This window comes from Apaloderma vittatum, unplaced genomic scaffold, assembly GCF_000703405.1.
Source record: "Apaloderma vittatum isolate BGI_N311 unplaced genomic scaffold, ASM70340v1 scaffold5178, whole genome shotgun sequence".
In the NCBI taxonomy this organism is placed as follows: Eukaryota; Metazoa; Chordata; class Aves; order Trogoniformes; family Trogonidae; genus Apaloderma; species Apaloderma vittatum.
The window spans coordinates 91,298-93,030 of NW_009731109.1; the positions used below are offsets into that span (position 1 = coordinate 91,298).

Sequence of the window (1,733 nt, forward strand, 5' to 3'; positions counted from 1 at the left end):
AAACTTACCCCTTTCACTGAGCATTGGTTCCCAACGAGCACAGGGAGTTCCTTTATCCCTCATGAGTGGGAATAGTCATACAAAATGTTTTTCACCACAGGAACGGAGTCCCTATGCGAGCAGATGGCCACCACATCCACCTGTCCCAGGATGGAAGCCTCATGATAAGCAACGTTCAAGAGGCTGATGAGGGGTCCTACACGTGCAGCGCCTACAGCAGCAGCAGCTCCGTCAGTGCCAGCACGGAAGTGAAAGTGCTGAGGAGCAATCCGAGCAGTGAGTACAGCCTGGCCTCCCTGTTTCTCCTGGCATGATGCTGCCTCTTGGCTGCTATTGTCATGGAATCACAGAACCATTTGGGTTGGAAGGGACCTTAAAGATCATCTAGTTCCAAACCCTGTGTCAGGGGCAGGGACACCTCCCACTAGAGACCAGGTTCCTCAAAGCCCTGTCCAACCTGGCCTTGGACACTTCTAGGGAGGGGGCTTCCACAGTTTCTCTGGGCAACCTGTGCCACTGCCTCACCGCCCTCACAGAAAATATTTTTTTTCTAGTATCTAATCTGTATGAGTCTGCCCATCATGTGTGCCCATTCACCACTGACCTCAGACTTTTAGGGGAGCAGCACGAGTGTCTGGGTTGTCCTACCGGAGGAGCTCTGCTTTCCCTGGGCAGAAAAGCAGAGCAGTGGAAACACCTCCCCTGCCCAGGGCACTGGGAGCCTAATTAACCTCCTGAGGCCAAAATGCCATAATTGATTGACCAAAGAGTTGGCTGCAAGATTCGCATTTGGACTCCGAACCCCACCCAGCTGACTTTACACAGGGTGTAGAGTGGTCTCTCCTCCTCCTGTGTCTCACCAGAGGTGTTGGTATTTCTCTCATCCTTGATGTCAGACCAGAATTTAAAACAAACTCTTCAGGGCTGGTAGGGTGGAGAAAGCAGGAGCAAGCTGCATCTTTTGGGAGGGAAATAAGCCCCAGGGGCAGCGTATTTACAGCTGCTTCACCTTTTGCTTGGCTGCAGCTACTGCCAGTCATGTTGTGGACCTGAGCAGAGAGTGCGTGGACCAGCCCCACTTGGCCAACTGTGACCTGATCCTGCAAGCCCAGCTCTGCGGCAACGGGTACTACTCCAGCTTCTGCTGCGCCAGCTGTGCCCGCTACCAACCGCAGGCCGGCCCTCCCCGGCACCACGGGTGATGGGCCCTGGCACGGCCATCCATGTTGGAAAGCACAGGTGACCAATGACAAGACTGGAATTCTGAACTCTTGTCCTTCTACTGCATGAAGCTGTTCTGGGAGCTCTGCCCTGCAGGAAAGCTTGAGAGGGTGAACGGGTGTCGCTGTTCAGAGGTGGTTGACCCACCACCTTCAAGTCCATTTCAAACTCCTTTTTTCCCTGCCCTGTATGCCTTGCTGTAGCTAATCCATCTCTTCACTTAAGGGTAGTCATTTGCAGAACAAGATGATACTGGGAACGTAAGGATGCTTTAGAGAAGGCAGATAAGCATCATGAAAGAGGGAGGGACCAGTTCTTGATATGAGCAGGAGAGGAGTGCTCTTGAAAAAAACAATTCCTAAAGTGTTTGAAGATGGGCCTGAACTGTTTTAACCAAAGCACTGATGAGTGATGATCGTTTGTAATCCTGTGGAGCGCTCTCCATCTAAGTGCAGAGGACTCTGGCCATGAGAAGCAGCTTGATGCATACAAAATGAGTGTTCTGTTCCTGT

The 1,733-nt window shown here is 52.0% G+C and overlaps 1 protein-coding gene across 1 annotated transcript in view; it reads left to right on the forward strand.

The window, feature by feature from the left end:
- Positions 1 to 1,202, forward strand: part of PAPLN (papilin, proteoglycan-like sulfated glycoprotein) — a 25,102-nt gene extending 23,900 nt beyond the window's left edge. Inside the window, exons 25-26 of the mRNA XM_009875061.1 lie at positions 101 to 276; positions 1,027 to 1,202. Of these exons, the coding sequence (XP_009873363.1) occupies positions 101 to 276; positions 1,027 to 1,202 (352 nt within the window). The remainder of the gene's footprint in view (positions 1 to 100; positions 277 to 1,026) is intronic.
- The last annotated feature ends 531 nt before the right edge of the window (positions 1,203 to 1,733 follow it).